This window comes from Aquarana catesbeiana, linkage group LG13, assembly GCF_042186555.1.
Source record: "Aquarana catesbeiana isolate 2022-GZ linkage group LG13, ASM4218655v1, whole genome shotgun sequence".
NCBI lineage: Eukaryota > Metazoa > Chordata > Amphibia > Anura > Ranidae > Aquarana > Aquarana catesbeiana.
Window position 1 is genome coordinate 22,313,981 of NC_133336.1, and position 19,167 is coordinate 22,333,147.

At 39.3% G+C, this 19,167-nt stretch overlaps 1 protein-coding gene across 1 annotated transcript in view; it reads right to left on the reverse strand.

The window, feature by feature from the left end:
* The window catches only part of SPATA7 (spermatogenesis associated 7), a 78,120-nt gene that overhangs the window by 42,143 nt on the left and 16,810 nt on the right, over positions 1–19,167 (reverse strand). The window contains exon 4 of the mRNA XM_073610696.1: positions 15,925–15,972. Coding sequence (XP_073466797.1) covers positions 15,925–15,972 — 48 coding nt within the window. The remainder of the gene's footprint in view (positions 1–15,924; positions 15,973–19,167) is intronic.

The window sequence follows — 19,167 nt, forward strand, 5'->3', positions numbered from 1 at the left end:
CTGCACACTACTTATAACCAGAAATCTGCATTACTGCACATTCACACCATTACTGCACCGCCAATCTAGTGTTCATGCACATATGGAACAATGTATGGGGGAGGGGGGGGGGGCTGCGCACTTAGGTCATGCAATGTTCCTGATGATGCAGGAGAACAAAAAGCTTTTTAGTTAAGCAAACAGAGGAATAAACACCTCCCCCGAGACACACCAGGAATCAATTTGCTAATTACGTTGCAGCTCCATTAGCAGCCCGTAAAGTGCAACGCACGTCAATGTATATCTGTAAATGTGTGTATTTAAAGTACACCTGTAGATCTGGGAAAATCCATTTTCCCAGGCAGATGGGAAGTATAGACGCTGCCGCGATTTATCATATCCCCGCCTGCCTCCATTATTATAGGCAAAAAAAATGACATTTAGGCTTCATGCACACCAGGGGGGGTTGGCCCAGCTCCGCAGAATGCCTTTTCTCCTGGCAGGAGCAAAGCAGCTTAAAACTTAAACATGCCTAAAACCGCGTTTTCCAAACGCATTTAGGCGTGTCAAGCGTTTGGGCGTTCATTCATTCCATTGGCCAGAATATTAAAGTGATATTAAAGGCTCCTGTTTTTTTTTTTAACCACTTGCCAACCGGGCCAATTCTGACACTTCTCTCCTACATGTAGAAATCTACTCTTTTTGCTACAAAATTACTTAGAACCCCCAAACATACACATTACACATGTATGTGTGTATATATCTATATATATAGATATCTATATATATATCTATATATATAGATATCTATATATATATATCTATATATATATATCTATATATAGATATATATATATAGATATATAGATATCTATATATATATATATATATATATATACACACACATATACATACACATATATGCACACACACACACATACATACACACACAACAGTATCTCACAAAAGTGAGTACACCCCTCCCATTTTTCTAAATATTTTCTTCTATCTTTCATGTGACAACACTGAAGAAATGACACTTGTCTACAATGTAAAGTAGTGAGTGTACAGCTTGTATAACAGTGTAAATTTGCTGTCCCCTCAAAATAACTCAACACACAGCCATTAATGTCTAAACTGCTGGCAACAAAAGTGAGTACACCCCTAAGTGAAAATGTCCAAATTGGGAACAACGTGTCAATATTTTGTGTGGCCACCATTATTTTCCAGCATTGCCTTAACCCTCTTGGGCATGGAGTTCACCAGAGCTTCACAGGTTGCCACTGGAGTCCTCTTCCCCTCCTCCATGATGACATCACAGAGCTGGTGGATGTTAGAGACCTTGCGCTCCTCCACCTTCCGTTTAAGGATGCCCCACAGATGCTCAATAGGGTTTAGGTCTGGAGACATGCTTGGCCAGTCCATCACCTTTACCCTCAGCTTCTTTAGCAAATCAGTGCTCGCCTTGGAGGTGTGTTTGGGGTCATTATGTTGGAATACTGACCTGCGGCCCAGTCTCTGAAGGGAGGGGATCATGCTCTGCTTCAGTATGTCACAGTACATGTTGGCATTCATGGTTCCCTCAATGATCTGTAGCTCCCCAGTGCCGGCAGCACTCATGCAGCCCCAGACCATGACACTCCCACCACCATGCCTGACTGTAGGCAAGACACACTTGTCTTTGTACTCCTCACCTGGTTGCCGCCACACATGCTTCACATCTTCTGAACCAAATATGTTTATCTTACGGTATCTATGGTATCAACAAACCACAGGACATGGTTCCAGTAATCCATGTCCTTAGTCTGCTTGTCTTCAGCAAACTGTTTGCGGGCTTTCTGTGCATCATCTTTAGAAGAGTCTTCCTTCTGGGACAAAATCCATGCAGACCAATTTGATGCAGTGTGCGGTGTATAGTCTGAGCACTGACAGGCTGACCCTCCCCACCCCTTCAACCTCTGCAGCAATGCTGGCAGCACTCATACGTCTATTTCCCAAAGACAACCTCTGGATATGACGCTGAGCATGTGCACTCAACTTCTTTGGTCGACCATGGCGAGGCCTGTTCTGAGTGGAACCTGTCCTGTTAAACTGTATGGTCTTGGCCACGGTGCTGCAGCTCAGTTTCAGGATCTTGGCAATATTCTTATAGGACCACAACTCAAATATTGAGGAAATATACCTGCCATTCAGGACACAATCCCAATGTCTTGTATACCCTCCAAACTGTTCTCCCTGTGCATACCGCCCGGTATCAGTGCCGATATCATGCATTTGAGCGAATATTGTTACTCAGCCAAATGCTGTTGATTCCAAAACCAATACAAAATGAATTGCTGCAAATCACACTGCAAAGAACCACATGCGATTTGAACAGGAATGCTGTGCCATTAACCAAAATGCTGTGCAAAATAACCATCAATCGCCCTCGGTCTGGAGCTCCATGCAAGATTTTGCCTCATAGGATAAGGATGATCATGAGAAAAGTGAGGGATCAGTTCAGAGCTACACGGGAGGAGCTTGTGAATGATCTCAAGGCAGGTGGGACCACAGTCACCAAACAAACCATTGGTAACACAATACACTGCCATAGATTGAAAACCTGCAATGCCTGCAAGGTCCCCCTCCTGGGATGAGACCAAAATTGAGCTCTTTGGCATTAGCTCAACCCGCCGTGTTTGGAGGAGGAGGAATGCTGACTATGACCCTAAGAGCACCATCCCTACAGTCAAGCACGGAGGTGTTTTTGGGCCGTTTCTCTGCTAAAGATACAGGCCGACTTTGCCACCTTGAGGGGCCAATGGACGGGGCCATGTATTGTAAAATCTTGGATGAGAACCTTCTTCCCTCAGCCAGAACACTGAAGATGGGTCATGGATGGGTCTTCCAGCATGACAATGATCCAAAACATACCGCCAAGGCAACAAGGGTGTGGCTCAAGAAGAAGCACATTAAAGTCATGGAGTGGCCTAGCCAGTCTCCAGACCTTAATCCTATAGAAAATTATGAAGGGAGCTGAAACTTCGAGTTGCCAAGCGACAGTCAAGAAACCTTGAGGATTTAGAGATCTCTAAAGAAGAGTGGACCAAAATCCTTCCTGAGATGTGTGCAAACCTGGTCACCAACTACAAGAAAGGTCTTACCTCTGTGCTTGCCAACAAGGGTTTCTCCACCAAGTACTAAGTCATGTTTTGCTTGGAGATCAAATACTTATTTTACCCACTGAACTGCAACTTCATTTATAACAAATTTGTATCGTGTTTTTTCTGGATTTTTGGTTGATATTTTGTCTCTATCATATAAAATACACCTATGATAACAATTATAGACCCTTCATTTCTTTATACGTGGGCAAACATACAAAGTCTGCAGGGGATCAAATAATTAATTTTCCCCCACTGTATTACGAAATGACCGCCAGGAAGTATGTCCAAGTGCACACACATATTGTGACAAATGTGCAAAAAAAAAAAGGTAAAAAAATCCCACTGCATAAAAATGCATAGTACTGCGGCACCATGTATTTTGGCAACCACGAAAGTGCATGCATCTGCTAGATGTGTGGAGTGCAAATTAATGCAACCCACATGTGTCTGCAAAAAGGCGGCGTGGTTCAAGAAAATGTGCAATTTTGCAGGTGTTCCTACACCGCACCTGGTGTGAATGAGCCCTTAAAGGGAACTTGTCATGATGCCTACAGCCCGTAAACGTTAGGGGTTGCCACAGCCCTAAGAGTAGAAGCCCTGGAACTAGCACCATATTCACCAAGTTCAGGATTCAGCCAATGGAAGGCACCAATGAGGACGAAAGGCTCAGCTGCAACAGGTTCTCTTTAAATGACAAGCGTTGTATAGACTGCAATGGAAATTTGTAAGTTCTGTATATAATTGTATTCTATTTTATATGTATTGCACTCTGCCCTCACTGTGCACACGGCACTAATAATGTTTTCAGTACATGTTTACATTCTTTCGAGTCCTGATTAGAATTAGCCTGCCTATGTTATGCCCCTTGTTACCATAAATGTACAATTGAAATATTACTGTGATACCTATGTAATCATGTGTATAAGAACCTTCAATTGCATCATAATAAAGCAGAACAGTTATTTAAAAAAGATGCGGAGTGTATCTTTTGTGTCTGTTCCCTACTGCAGTAGTTATTATTAATTTGGAACCACTAATCAATATGAGGATAGAAGTTGCCTATCTATAAAATGTCCAGGTCAAGTGGCGAGCTTTGCCTAGGAGGGGTTTTGCAGGTGACCCAGAGAATCCGAAATGAGGAGCTTAAGAGGATCCAGGAATTTCTGATAATCAGCCTTTTGCTTACATTTCAGTTATCAGACTTCCTTGATCGGTAAGGCATTTTTGGGACAAAAGGGAACCTATTTTACTCCCCTTAATCGAACTGTATTGATTGGTGGTTATATGTTATGTTGTCACTGTCTACTGTCCATCGGAGTGTTATAGATAAGAAAGGGAAGAATAGTGCTGTTCACAGGTATATGTAGTTCATCCGCTAGATAAAGTAGTTTAGAGGCAAGAAGGTATAGGCACATGTAGAGAAGACTGGCCAGTCATTATGGACATTAAAGTGGGGTTTCCATTAAAAAAAAAAAAAATGTCAGCAGCTACAAATACTGCAGCTGCTGACTTTTAAATCGGACACTTACCTGTCCCAGGGTCCAGCAATGCGGGGGATCGAAGCCCTGCTCGTCCCCTCCTCCGCTCGGCGGCGCTGGCACTTTAACTGTGGGCGCCCGGCTGTGGCTTCACAGCCGGGCACCCACTGCGCATGCACGAGCCGCGCGCCGTCACTGGCCCCGCAATCATCTTGGACCGGTCACGTGTCCCAGATGATTGACAAGAGGGAGGGTGGAGAGGCAATCTCCCTTCCTGCGCCGAGGGAAGTGATGTCAGGAGCTCAGGCACCGAAGGAGGCAGACTACGAAGACCCTAGCAACAGGCATTTAGAGGTGAGTAAAAAAAATTTTCTCCAAATTTTTTTTTTTTTTGGAGTGGAACTCCACTTTAAATTAAGTAAGGGAATGAAGGGTAAGACACCCTCAAAAATACCCAGCGCAAGAAGAGCGCTATATATGAACCGAAGGTGCGGTTCCGCCTATACTGAGCTCCTAGATTAATGGTTAAAGTGGACAGGGATCCACATTGGGTAACTGGGATACCAAAGCCCACATGGACTAAGAATCATGCAGAGTAAACAGCTAGAGAAACAGCTATCTATGTGAGCGGGATGGATCAAGGGTGACAAACACTAGAAAGAAAGGGACATTTTCATGTTAAGTTGTGGGATGAATTTGGGGTCAGGCACTACAACTAGTAAAGTCAAGAAAGCAGAAGTTAAGCAGGGAAATAAAAAGAGAGTTAAAAGAAAGTGAGAGAATTATATGCATGTGTTGTGTACAAATGGGAGAAATGTAAGCAATTTTAGAGAGATATTCGTGTATGTGTGTGAATGCTGGGACCTTTAGTTCTATCCCTTGTGTGTGTCATGTACGCAGATGTGACCCCCTCTTTTATGCTCTCCTGAAAGAATGTAGCTGGGATGAGAGGTTAGTGATAAGCTGGAAGGACACCATGCCAATTTCAGTTTTTTAGACAAAACATTTATAACAAAATGTGCCGGGTTAACGAATCTAATGGTAAACAATGTGATCACAATTATTTTTGAATCTGTTTTCCAAACATGGTAAAATGAAGGTTACATTTAACCGTGTATTACACAAATTGAATATCCTTTGATAGTGGAAACAGTGCATTTAAAAAAGGGAAATTAAGTAAAATTAAGTAATATGTCCCCCTTTAAGGAAATGTATCTGTGGATATATATTAGTGTGTGATATTTAAATTATCATTTGAGTATTAATTTCCAATATGAGTTTAACAATTTTATTAATAATATAGATATATTGAAACTGGTTTAGACAACCTTTGGTTGGAAATGAAATCCAGGTTAATGGGGACATTTGTAATGAATGGGATTAGTTTAGATTAAGATAACAATTTTGTAATTTTATATTTATACAATAAGCCCTTATTGAGAGAAAAAAAAAAGATTAAAGATGAGGTTGTTATTTGGAATAAAGCTGCCATAATATTTAACAAAGCCAAGATTGATGGGATACATAGGAAGTTTTTCTATAAGAATGAAATCTAAAGGTCTGATAATAACTTGATGTGCGGTCCATGATGTGAGAGAGTTATAAGAAATAAAATGTAAATATAACAGACCCATCACATCAAGTCCACACACCCTGTTAGGATAGATGCCACCTGCAGCCAGTTGTTTTTTAGTTTTTTTGCTTTCTGGTCCATCATACAGATTGTTGGTCCTTTTGTTTATATTTATTTTTATTTTGGAAATCCAAAGCGGAATGTGTGGATTGTGAAACGATGTGCCCCTTTTCCTTGTAAGTGCCGTGGTATAAGCAGAAGAATATTTTGGATTTATTGGACATCTCTGCATGACCAGAGGGTATTGTTATCATTTATTACTATATTGCCAGGAAAAAGTTGTCTTTTTGAAACGTGAAACTGGAGTTCTTACACAAACAGCATGATAGAAAACAAGCCATTGTAATATATTTATGGACGCTGGACCCAGTAATGAAGGGTTCATCCCGATATATCAGAGCTGTAGCTTTATGCAAAGGTGCTATTAGACAAAGTTAGACATTATTTTGGTCAAATATTTAATTTTTAATGGTCCGACATTCTGCGCAGCAAATATACAGCTAACTAAATGTTTGTCTAATGAAAGGTTCAAAATATGAATTTGTGAGGGGGGCAGGAGGCGGAGCCTAGCGGAGCAGACATGCATAGTTAGAGCTCCACACCGCTGAGGAGAGAAGAGAAGGACAAAGCGGAGCCTGCAGGCTCAAAAGGTATCCATTTGAACCTTTTTGCCCCAGGGAACAAACTGTGAAAGTTTGGGCAGGAAATATGGTACTGGGAGGAAACCGTGGCAGAAATAAAAATCACCTCACAAAGAGCTCACAGGCACTCACTGCAGCTGAAGCAGCTCCAGTCACCTCACAAGATACAGCATCAGGGCGCTCTCACAGACAGAAAATGTCACAGCAAGACTCTCCATTTGAGTCAGATACAGAACAAATCCTCTCACAAACTTCTCCACAAGCCTCCTCAGTATCCCCAGTAATATTATTACAATTTGAAAAGATGCTTCATAAGGCTTTAAAACAAACCTCAGACCAAATAACAAAAAGCCTATCCAAAGAAATAAGAGAGCTGGGAAACCGCACCGCAGCCTTAGAAATAAAAATGGATGAAATTGAAATTACAACCCAAGAAAATATAACAGAATTGGAACAATTAAAAAAAGAGAATTTAATACTTCAAACTAAGCTCGAAGATTACGAAAATAGAGCCAGACGTTCAAACTTGCGCATAAGGGGAATACCTGAAACTGTGACAGACCTGCAATCTACTATTACTGCTCTATTACAAGAACTAAAGCCAGATATCCCTATTGAACGTTTAGAACTGGACAGAGTACACAGAGCCCTCACAGCCAAAAAGAAAGATGGACCCCCACGTGATATAATCACAAAATTTCATTATTACAGAACGAAAGAACAAATGCTAATTGCTGCAAGAGAAAAAAAGGAACTTAATTTTCAAGGACACAATTATCAAATTTTTGCTGACCTGTCCCAACTTACTATTACTAAAAGACGATCCATGAAACCCCAACTAATGGAACTGCAACGCCACAACATTATGTATCAATGGGGCTTCCCCTTTTCAGTCAGATTTAACTACCAAGGTACAATTTACAGAAGCAGATCAGCAGATGAACTACAACAAACCCTTTTAAAATTAAATCTGACAGAACCCACAAGCAGCAACACTCCCACACGCAGAAGAATGGCATCATCTTCACCTTCAGGCAGCACCCAGAAAATTTCAGAACAAAATGGGAATCATCATTCTCACAAAAGAGGCCGTTATGCCACATCATCCATGGACCAAGAAGATTCAATGGACTGACATCCTAATTCCTGATATCTCTTCATTTATTATACTAAGAGATGGTTCTCTATAAAAAACCTATATTTATAACTGAATGTAACTGCATTCTGATAGTCACACACTGTGTGGGATCATGTTACATTCCAGTTATATTTCTTATTACTTCTGATTCATATAGCCTTAGAATATATAAGTGAAATAAGGAAATTCTTGTTCAGTTATATATTATCAGGTAATAACAATAGATTTATTACTTTTTAGGACAAATATGTTCAATAATCCAGAAGTAATAGAAGCTTTTTCTTTCTTTTCTTAAAACAAATATATTATTACCTAACTAGTTCCTAGAATTACGTTTTTGTTTATTCTAATCTGAAGCAATACAACCTCAATTTTATGAGTTAACATATCTAAACAGTTACATATGAATAAAATATGTAATTGTTTACTCTAAAAGGGTTAAAATCCCAAAATAATTCAAACTATCTTCATCAATACCAAAGTTATTAACAGTACCTTTCTAACTGAATTATTTAGCCTAGGGCAAGACTAACCATATACAACCACCCTGGAATAAATAATTTCAACAAAAACTATATTCTGCACTCCAATTAATGAAACATCATTTTGATGTCTTTTGACATAGCACTTCTCTCCTGTAAGCGGAAGATCTGTGTACCCCCATTAGCCCTCCTCATTCTCCCAACCATATTATGTGGGAGTGTGACGAAGGCACTTATTCCCCTGAGAGAGATATTTATTCTCTTTCACGGGTAAATTGTGATTACTTGCAAAAAATAATTTATACAATGTATCATCTAATCTCATATGTTTTTTGTTTACTCTTTACTCCAGAATTCACTGGTTTCTTTTCTATCTATTCATCTCTTCAGTCCACACAGGTTGATCTGCGCAGTCAGCTCTGCATAACAAAAAGTAAGTCAAAACTATTTGATCTGTTGCCATGGCACCACTGAATATACTTTCCCTGAATGTTCAGGGAATAAATGTCCCTCAAAAAAGGACCAAAGCCTTCTGTACTTTTCATAACAAGAAGGCTCACATAGTATGCCTCCAAGAAACCCACTTCACCAAAGATTCTACTCCAAAATATATTTCTCCTTTTTATCAACAAATTTACACGGCTTCTGCCTGTACCAAGCAAAGGGGAACTCTAATTGCATTTCACCGATCCACACCATTCACCTTATCATCAGAAATTAAAGACCCAGAAGGTAGATACCTGATACTCATGGGTTATATAATGGATACAGCAATCACGGTGATTTCCTACTACGCTCCTAACAAACAACCTACACCATTCCTCTCACATATATTACAAGTGATTAATACACACAAAATAGGAACAGTGATAATGTGTGGGGATTCGAACCAGGTCCTCCTCCCATTTCTAGATAAATCACCTTTTACACCATCCAAAATAACCTCTAGATTACCATTTTCTCAACTTCTTTCCAAATACAATCTGGTAGATTCATGGAGAGAAAGTAACCCAATGAAAAAGAAATTCACTTATTTCTCGCACCCTCATCAAACCTTCACCAGAATAGATCATATTTTTCTAACAATAGGAATGATACCAGAAATTATTGCATCAGATATAATTCCGATTCCGTGGTCTGACCATAATGCAGTATACACTACTATAGCCTCAGCCATACCAAAAGCGCATGACCCAACGTGGTACTTACCGGACATAATGCTCAAACACCCACTACATCAGATGGCTATTGAACAAGCTTTAAAGGAATACATATCAATTAATAATACAACAGACATCTCCCCAATAACACTGTGGGAAGCTCATAAGCCTGTCTTGCGTGGTACAATACAAAGACAAATGGCACTATTTAAACGGGAACGCAAAAATCTAGCAAAAAAACTAGAACTCAATTTTAATGCAGCCTACATATCATTTCAAGATAATCCATCTCAGAGTACAAAATCTCATCTGGAAAAATCTAGATTGGAATACGATCTATTTCTCACTGAGTCAGTTGATAAATCCCTCAAACGCTCCAAACACAATTTCTACATGAATACAAACAAACCAGGTACATATTTGGCTCGGGCATTAAATTCAACTAACAAATCTTTCAAACCAATACGTTTGAAATTATCAAAAAATGTTTACACTTGTAATCCAGTTAAAATAGTCCATAAATTTCACTCACATCTCGCAACTTTATACAAGACAAACAATGAATTTAATCCTACAGAGGCTGAATCCTTCTTCTCAAAAATAACATTACCTGAGTTGTCTCAGAATCAAAAAAACAGTTTGGATGAGCCTATAACTATAGATGAAGTTGCTAACGCCATAAAAGACCTAAAACTTAACAAAAGACCAGGCCCAGACGGCTACTCGGCTTTATACTATAAAACGTTCTCAGAAATACTCTCTCCCATTCTCACTGAAACTTTTAACAAACTTCTAGATGGACATTCTTTTCGGCAAGAAACACTAATGGAAATTGTTTGTATGATCCCAAAACCCCTTTCTGATGATACTTCCTGTGTGAATTATCGGCCTATCTCTCTGTTAAACCTCGATATTAAATTATTAGCAAAAATAATAGCAAAACGCCTCAATAGCATTATAGGAAAATTAATACATAGAGATCAAGTAGGCTTCATGCCAAATAGACAGGCAGGCGATAATATACGCAGGGCAGTGTTATTGGCACATATTGCAAAAAAACGGAAAATCCCTTTATGTTTTCTATCTCTCGATATTAAGAGGGCATTTGACACAGTATCCTGGCAATATATGCAATATTCATTACAAAAATGGGGTTTTGGACCCCATTTTTTAACATGGATCAAAGCATTATATAATAAACCCAAAGCCTATATAAAATATGCTGGATACAAATCTGAAGCCTTTAATATCGAATAGGTACCCGACAGGGTTGCCCATTATCTCCCTTATTATTTGCCCTTATACTCGAACCCATGGCCCAATACATCAGAACAAACCAAACTATAACTGGCATTGAAGTAGGAGGTATTACACACAAATTATGTATATTTGCAGACGATATATTACTTTTTCTATCATCACCACAGGTCTCTGGTCCTAACTTAATACCAGCTCTTGATGGATTTGCAGCCCTATCCGGCCTTATGATTAATCCTAAGAAATGCCTAGTGCTTAATATTTCACTCACAAACATGGAATTGATCCCGGCTAGGGCTGCACTCCCATTCACATGGGCAGAAAAATCAATCCCATATCTTGGAATTCATTTAACAGCATCTCATTCTGACTTATTCTCAACCAATTATCCTCCTGTATTAAGACAGATCACAAATCTAATAAAACAATGGTCGCAACTTCCTTTATCCTGGATAGGGAAGATTAATGCAATCAAAATGACTATTCTACCCAAATTGCTTTATCTATTCAGAGTCCTCCCTATTCCAATTCCTTTTTTTGAGAATAGTACAAAAAAGAGCAACTTCGTTTATATGGGGCTCTTCTAAACCACGTATACCTATACACACACTACATCTTCCCAAAAATAAAGGAGGCCTGGGATACCCTAATTTTACTAACTACTACAGAGCAGCACATTTGGCCAGTCTGTCCAAATACCATGCAAAACAGGAAATCCCATTATGGGTATTTATAGAGGCTTCAGAAAATGATCCTCTATTAATATCAAATTTATTATGGCTTGATCCTAAAGACCGCTTTAAAATTCATAATCCCATAACTAAACACTTCTTATCTCTCTGGGATAAACTAAAAACCAAATATCAGTTACAATCTCCACACAATCCTCTCCTTTCTTTTATCAGAAATCCGGCCTTTTATCCGGCTTGGATCTACCCAAATTCTTTTAAAGCTTGGACAACATCAGGCATTCAGACACTAAATGACTTCATAGCATCTAAATCATTCCTTTCATTCCCATTGCTTAGAGAAAAATATGATCTACCAAACTCTGAGATATTTAGATATCTCCAAATCAAAAATTTCTATACACCATTCCTAAAGGGGGATACACCATTATCCCAATTATCCATTTTTGAATCAATCTGTACAAAAGATCCATTTGCTAAAGGTACAATTTCATCACTTTATAATCAATTATATGGAGTAGCAAATCTTAATAGACCCTCTTACGTTCAGAGGTGGGAGGAGGACCTGGGACGAACTTTAGAAGACACGGACTGGTCTAACATATGGCTCACATCTAAGTCATCTTCACCCAACATCTTAGCACTGGAGACAAATTATAAAGTCCTAACTCGCTGGTACCTTGTACCCGCTAGAGTGGCAAAATATTCACCTAATACCTCAGCTCTTTGTTTTCGAGGATGCCCAGAAATAGGCACATATTTACACATATGGTGGACGTGCCCAGTAATCCAAACCTTCTGGAAGGAAGTCTTCGTGATTGCATCTAAAATATTTAAAAAAATAATACAACCAGATCCATATTTAACTTTACTTAATCTAAAACCGGAATGGTTAACACTCTCTCAATTCAAACTTATGATCCAACTAATAACGGCTGCAAAACAAACAGTGGCCAAGGCATGGAAATCTCCTACATTGGTACTAGCAGAAACAATTCACAGAATGAAGACCCAGATATTTCATTTTTTGTAGATTTGAACCTGGTTTTATACTGAGGATGGCAATACCCATACTGAATATGCAGTTTATCACCCAGAAGGATACTCTGTATTTAGAGTCATTGGATCCTTTTTCCCCAGCTCAAGAAGCAGAGCTCCATGTTTTAGCAAAGCCTGTGAGCTATAAAAAGAGTGTATATTTATATAGATAGTCGAGATATCGAGAGCGTTTGGTTCCATTTGAAGGGCCAGAAGTTTGTTTTTACTTCGGCAGGTAAATCAGTCAAGCATGCCAAGTTAATTTGATTGGCTGTTTTCAGCCTTCCAGGTTCTTGCTGAGGTAGCCATATTAACTTTAAGCCTGGGTTCACAGTATAATGCGTTGCGAACCGCACAGGAGCACTGTGCGTCCCTGTTCACCGTTTCAGGGACGAATCAGGGATGATTCTATGCCTGTATTCGGCCCTGAAACGCAGCCAAAGACGCACAGCGTTTTTGTGCAGTGCGCACCACAGCCGCCCGGATATATGTGAACCGGCTCCATAGGGAGCCATTCACATTCTCCTGCTATGCGAATTAGATGTGCGGAAACGCACATCTAATTCGCATAGGTGTGAATCCGGGCTAAAACTCACACATGGAAGCAGACCAGGCAAACTAAGGATGCTGCATTTACAGCCCCGGACACTTGATGGGTCTGTGCAACTCACAGATTCCACCCTAGTTCTGGCCCAGTATAGCTGGGATTAATAATTCAACTTTACGAATGTTGTCGCAGGAAACGGGTAAAGAGGAGCAATTCTCCAAGACCTGCACCTTATGGTCTAGGTTTCGCTACTCCTCAGAATTTATTCCATGGGCCTCAGAGGACTCCACCGACGCACCTGTGTACCAGAGTGGAATGTCTCTCTCTTTTAATTTCTACATTCCTTACTGCCTTGACCCCTCTATCCCCACTCACTCTCTTTTTCTCCTTTCCCTTTACATGTTAGTGTTACATGATCACCTAAATCATAATCTCTAGTCTCATCAGACCAGAACAGTGGCACATACAGAGCTTCCCCCTCAGAGAAAACGTACTCAGCACAGCAACAAAAGCCCTAGCCTACTTGTAATGAGTGGGCACTGCTCGTTGAGTAGATAGTGGTGCTCACCTAACCTTAATAAGCCAGGTTAGACGCTGTAGGTATACAGGCTTATATACCACACCAAATCAACCGAAGCTCACGAATTACCTAAACCATGAGACGGTTTGACACCAGTGTTATACGGATGTATATTTCTGTTTATGTGATATTGAATGACATATATGTATACTGTACAATTCTTCTATTATAATTTTTCTATCTCAATAAAATAAGATTGAATTAAATAATTCAACTTTAAAGGACCCCAGAACGAGAAGAACAAGTGGTCCACAGGGGGCAACTTCTTATGAAACAGGACTTTGGGAAAGGTGATCATTTATGTCTGCCAGCCACTCTTTTCCCTCCAGCTTGACACATGGACCGTGTCACCAGTCACAAGCAGTTATGGCTGCCTTAGTAAATGAGCGTGGGATAGAGCCAGGGTTCATCACAGTTGTTTTTATAACATACCACTTCTTGTTTTACCTGTTACCAAAGGTGTTACCAAAAGCTGAACATCCCTTCCAGAGATTTCAAAAAGATATATCCAGATGCCCAAGTCAGGATCTTACAAGTATGCATTTTGTCTGTATGGACATGTTTTCTGGATGTCTAGTGGCAAATGCTACTGCAAAGGCCACAGTAAAAAGTGTTATCAGAAGTAGTTTGTAAGTACAGAGTGCAGAATCTACAGAGAGTAACAGAGGAAATCATTTTTGTCCTTACTAGAAGTTTTGAAGTTTTATTTTTACACTCCCTACTGTCTACAATGTAGCGGACAAAGTAGAGTAAGAAACTAGAAAACTTTTGCCTGAATGTTTTTATATATTTTATCAAGCCCCTAAGGGGGATGTTGGGGACTCTCCCTATGGGATTTGGTTTGGGAGTGTGTTACTCACTTGCTTATATTTTGTCTCAGCAGCTGAAGTCCTCCATTCGGATCTCACAGAGAATGTTGCTGATCTTTAAAGGTTTTTGACAAACTCATTTATGTGTTTTCTCCCCAATTCCAGATCCTAAGAGTTTGGAAGGATCTAAAACTAAAGCCAGGGGACTTGTGCTTGTGGATTGTTAAGAGACATTTATATATATATATTATATATACATTTATATATATATATATATATATATATATATATATATATATATATATATATATATATATATATATATATATATATATATATATATTCCATATATATATATATATATATATATATATGGAAATGTTTGGAGACTTAATACGGCATCTATTTCATCAAGTTGTGCAAAACTTGAAGGAAAAGTCACCTGGATCCACACCAGACACTGCAAAAATGACTAAATTAAAGAAATCTCTGTGTTTGATTTGTTTCCCTCTTGCGATCACAGTCTAGGGTACCTTTTGATTCAATTACTTTAATTGTAAAGGCTTGAGATATATATATATATATATATATATATTATATTTGAAAAGTAGTTTAGCCATGTTGAAGTCATAATTGTCTTTTGTACGTCTTTCATTTTATGTAGAATTGTCTGTGTTATGCTGATAAGTCAGCATGCCAACAATCCAGCTAGAAGGCCATTCTGGTCACAGGAGTGTACAGCCAGTACTCTGTAAATTATCTTATCAATCATTTGTTTTTCACAATGAAAAGTCATTTTGTAATGAAAAAGCTGCTCAGCTATTATTTTTGCCACAATGGAGTTTTTGCCTCTTTGGCCAGGACTACCTTCACCTAAGCGTGTGGAGGTTCCAGGTTAAAGGTGATAGCAGGTATGGTTAGTGATCAAAATATTGATCAAAAGAGGGGAGACTGTAATGGAAATTTGTAAGTTCTGTATATAATTGTATTGTATTTTGTATGTATTGCACACTGCCCTCACTGTGCACACAGCACTAATAATGTTTTCAGTACATGTTTGCATTCTTTCGAGTCCTGATTAGAATTAGCCTGCCTATGTTACGCCCCTTGTAACCATAAACGTACAATTGTAATATTAATGTGATACCTCCGTAATCATGTGTATAAAAACCTTCAATTGCGTCATAATAAAGCAGAACAGTTATTTGGAAAGATGCTGAGCGTTTCTTTTGTGTCTGTTCCCTACTGCAGTAGTTATTATTAATTTGGAACCACTAATCAATATGAGGATAGGAGTTGCCCATCTTTAAAATGTCCTGGTTCAAGTCAGATGGAAAGCTCACTTACATTTAATGCTTTTGGTCATACTCTTCGGAACGGAGCAATCGACGGCGGCTGAAAGAGAAGAGATAATGTTTAAGATGAGAGAGAAGCGGAGCGAGTCTATAAACCGCCATCGGGAAGACAGATATATTCGCCGGATCCTGTGGCGGCTGAACCTGCGCTCGGACAGATAAGGATTTCTGAGAAACCATTTACTTTAATGAAGTATCTGTGCAAATGTGAATTACTGTCACACAGAAGGCCTGGAGGTATTTAAATCAACATCTACAGACTTTTCCTATGTTCCCGGTCCCTTCCATTCTTCACCTATCACTTTACACATCAGAAATAAAGACCTCTGTCTTCTAATAACTGTATAAATCAGTCGCTCTGGATGGGCAGTTGGATACATATATATAATATACTCTGGATTCAGGTTGTTACTGTCCTGTAAATAAGGAAATATAATTCTTATATGCTTTACTTATCAATAAGTGCTTATATGCCAATGTCAGGTTCTTTATAACAGGTCCACTTGCTGGTATGATTTTACAGAAAGATGTTATTGAAACAAATTGTTGTTCTCCGGATCCTCGGATTGTCTTCTGATGGAGACCAGTTAGTCTCCTTGTTCTGTAATGAGGTATTTGGGAGTCTAGAGGTTGGTTAAGCTGATAAGTTGTGCCAAGATAACAGGAATTAATGTCTCTTGTAATTAACAATGTGCTGCTGCTTGTGCAAATTCTTAGGTTAATGATTTATTATGTAAAATGTAAAATGGTAATGTTTAGAAGCCTCTTATCTGGCAACTGTCCAGGATTGCAGTTTAAAGGCCTCCTATTCGATAAAGAGGTCGGCTCTTTGGTACACCTGCCATGCCCAAGGATGTCCGAGTGCCTTATTCTCTCTACTTTCTAACAGTACTAAATAACATTTTAAAACTTTCACTGTGAGCAGAGATTAGTGATTTCCTTATCACTATAAACCAGAGGCTCTGGATGGAGAGTTGGATAAATAGCTCTATATTTAGGATGTATATGGTCTATAAACCAGAGGCTCCGGATGAACAGTTGGATAAATGGTTCTATATTTAGGAAGTATCTGGTCTATAAACCAGAGGCTCTGGATGGACAGTTGGATAAATGGTTCTATATTTACGAAGTATCCGGTCTATAAAACCAGAGGCTCTGGATGGACAGTTGGATAAATGGTTCTATATTTACGAAGTATCTGGTCTATAAACCAGAGGCTCTGGATGGACAGTTGGATAAATGGTTCTATATTTACGAAGTATCCGGTCTATAAACCAGAGGCTCTGGATGGACAGTTGGATAAATGGTTCTATATTTACGAAGTATCCGGTCTATAAACCAGAGGCTCTGGATGGACAGTTGGATAAATGGTTCTATATTTACGAAGTATCTGGTCTATAAACCAGAGGCTCTGGATGGACAGTTGGATAAATGGTTCTATATTTAGGAAGTATCTGGTCTATAAACCAGAGGCTCTGGATGGACAGTTGGATAAAAAGCTCTATATTTACTATGTACCTGGTCTATATTAGACATGTGCATTCGTTTTCGTCCGAATGCATTTTCGTCCGAATTTCAGGTATTTCAGGTCCGTATGAGTAAAAAAAAAAAGAAAAAAAAAAAGTGCTATATCCAAAGGTATGGGAAACCAAGATTCCTCATGACAGAGAGTGAACTAGTTACTCTCTGTCTCGAGGAATCTTGGTTTCCATTTCCCTTGGATATAGCACTTTTTTTTTTTTTTTTTTTTTTTTTTACTCATACGGACAGGACTTATTTCTTACTTTTATTTTGTCATATATATCGCGCTGCACTTACCATCGTTTACCAATTTACTCTCTAGGCATATGTGATTACCTAGTGTTCAGCTTACATTTCATTTTCTATTTGGTTTTGTTTGCGCTGATTGTTCCTCGTTTATATATACTTAGGAAGTATCCGTTTTAAAACCAGAGGCTCTGGATGAACAGTCGGATAAATAGTTCTATATTTAGGAAGTACCTGGTCTATAAACCAGAGGCTCTGGATGGACAGTTGGATAAATGGCTCTATATTTAGGATGTATCCGGTCTATAAATCAGGGTTTCTGCATTGACAGTTGGATACATATTTCTATATTTAGGATGGATCTGGTCTATAAACCAGAGGCTCTAGATGGACAGTTGGCAGGGGCATAAAAGAATAATTGCATGTCCTAAAATGCAGAATAAAGCTCTTCTTATTGGGATTGGTGATGGAAGGGAGACCAGAAGGACTTCTTCTTTATGAAGACTCACATGTGCTTCATTTTCTTCCATCTCAGTCCCTGTAATAGGAGCGCGGTGATCACCGCCAGCCTGACACCAGTAGGGGAGAACCTGAAAAGCAGGACTGACTGTGCTGTGCACATGATACTCATAAGTGAAAGTTGACGTCTCCCCGAGGAGGGGACAAGGATGATAATGATTATTCCCGAGGAATGTGCACAGCCTGTGAGCGCTCCGCCTGTAAACACACAGCCTTTGTTTAACCACAACAACGCCGCTATGTCTACTGCAGCAACAATCACAGGTACACAGTATCATGGAAACCAGATACATACACATACAAGATATATACAAGGACAGAAATATATGGACGGTTACTGCAAAGGTCAGGGATAGGCAGGCGATACATATCCTGCCTCTAGGAGACTACAAGTCCCAGCATGCACCATATTATTTAAAATCAGCTTTAATTTAATTGGGTTTATCTAATACAAACTTTCCATGGCCATACTGGGGACGGTCTCATGAAAAAAAAAATAAAATCACAGGATTGGGGGCAGATAATAGGATTTTTCTTTTGCGGCGTTGTGACCCAATGACAGGACTAGAGAAATCCAACAAGCAGATACTTCCTGTGCTGCATTCTTATAAGTTACATTGTTACCAGTTCTCTTCTGTGAACTACAGAACAGCTCCCCCCCACATGTTATGGAGAAGTGGGGGGGGGGGTTCTGCAGTTCACAGAGGAGCACTAGTAACAATGAAACTTATAGGATTGCAGCACAGGAAGTATCTATTTGCTGGATTTCTGGCAGGATCAGCGGGATATTTTTATTTGCACAGATATAACAAAAAGTTTTCAATGAATTATTTACAGACCAAGAATGACTGTTCGGGTTTCCATACACTTTGAGAATGACCGGCCCCCAGTTTGCTCTCTATGGATGAGGCTGAACAAGTCCCCAACTGGGAGCAGCTGCTGGTTTCTC